At 44.9% G+C, this 1,559-nt stretch overlaps 1 protein-coding gene across 1 annotated transcript in view; it reads right to left on the bottom strand.

Moving 5' to 3' along the window:
• Nucleotides 1–1,559, bottom strand: part of LOC101861864 (probable cyclin-dependent serine/threonine-protein kinase DDB_G0292550) — a gene marked incomplete in the record, with an annotated part of 21,868 nt that overhangs the window by 12,264 nt on the left and 8,045 nt on the right. The window contains 1 exon segment of the mRNA XM_013088723.2: nucleotides 401–1,214. Coding sequence (XP_012944177.1) covers nucleotides 401–1,075 — 675 coding nt within the window.

Below are 1,559 nucleotides of genomic sequence, written 5' to 3'. Positions count from 1 at the left end.
GGGGGGTGCAGTTTTTAAACATATCCACGAAAAATAAATTGTATATTGTTGAAATGCAAATTAATGAAAAATCAGGAAAATACAAACAATGTAGGTTCCAATTTTTTAAAGAATGAAACAGTTTTCCTCTCTCCTGAAAAATAGTGCCTTCTGGGCTTAGAACGGTTCTAGCCACATGCAGTTTAGTTTTAGTTTCAGTAAGACTTTTACTTCAGTAGTAACACAAATAGGTCATATGAGCGCCGAAGTTCAGAAGTGTCACGAGAGAGTGACATACAAAGAAAAGAAGGAGAAGGTAAAAGGATGATACATTATTGACAGGAAAGAAGAATGAAACCATACAAGAGCACCCGCCACCCACCTACCAACAATAATCATAATTTATACAGTTTGTCCTTACCGAGTTCAGGCTGTTGTATCCTTGATGGGGGCTGTCCCAGGGCTCACTGAAGACATTCTGGCTCTGCAGACAAGCAGCGGGGAAGTTGTTGATGGCTTGGGCCGGTGAGAGGGGAGACTGGACATTTCTTCCTGAGATAGACGGTGCGCCGTGGAGACTGCTCTTGGTCATATAAGCATTCGTTAGGCCCTGTATGTCTCCCTTGGTCAACATTCCGTTTGACAGCGTGTGGACATTGCTATTGGTCAGTCCGTAGAGGGTTCCGTTGTTAACCCCATTCAGATTCTTTCCCGCCTGTGTTGCAGACGAGCAGACGTTTCCAGCAGGTGCTGCAGCAAAGGACGCTATCTGGTCGCCGTAGAGGTATTGGTTGAGGTTACGCTGCTCGAGGTCGGAGAAATCGCCCGTCCAGAAATCGATATTGCTGCCTTTGCTGATGGCATTGTTGGACCTGCTGCTGCTTGCATTGCTGTTGCTGCTGCTGCTATTGTTGCTGTTGCTACTGCTGCTTCTGCTGCTGGTGCTGCTGCTGCCGTTGCTGTTGTTGTTATTCCGTGTGTGTATAGAAGGGCTGATGTGTCCAGGATGCTGGTGTAAAGGCTGGTCTGAGAACGCCAAGTACATCCAGTTCATCAACTGGTTGGGTTGGTACATCGTGTCCACAGAAGACGACATCTTTTCGCCTACTGTTGTAGTATTATGTTAACACCTTCCTTCAACGCATCACATTTTCATCAAAGTAAACTCAATAGCAACAGCCAGAGCCCCCCGGTGCGAAAGACGTATAATATTGTGCTGGTCTGGTTTGATAACGCTGCAAAGAAAGACGAAACAAAGTTTTAAACAATAACATCTTAAGAGTTAAAACTGAAGTGACAAATAGATAGGCCTACAGTTGGAATTGTTTAATGCAGCCACCCACTGTTAAGTAGAAAAGTCATTGTCTTAGATAGGTGAGCGTCTGAAACAGTGTCATTATCATCATCATCCAGTGCCAGATCTGCGACAGACATCGGCGATCATGGTTTTCCATTCATTCCTTTGCTTGGATGCTCTCAAAAAAGCTACGTTTCCCTGATCTTTCCCTGTTACCCATTTGTTTATGTTCCCTAAGTACGTTGTTCTGGGCCTACCTCTTCCTCGCTTGCCCTCAATTTTG

The sequence above is a fragment of the Aplysia californica genome, unplaced genomic scaffold (genome assembly GCF_000002075.1).
Source record: "Aplysia californica isolate F4 #8 unplaced genomic scaffold, AplCal3.0 scaffold00024, whole genome shotgun sequence".
NCBI lineage: Eukaryota > Metazoa > Mollusca > Gastropoda > Aplysiida > Aplysiidae > Aplysia > Aplysia californica.
The sequence above is the reverse complement of the archived record's forward strand: the minus strand, read 5'-3'. Positions and strand labels throughout refer to the sequence as shown.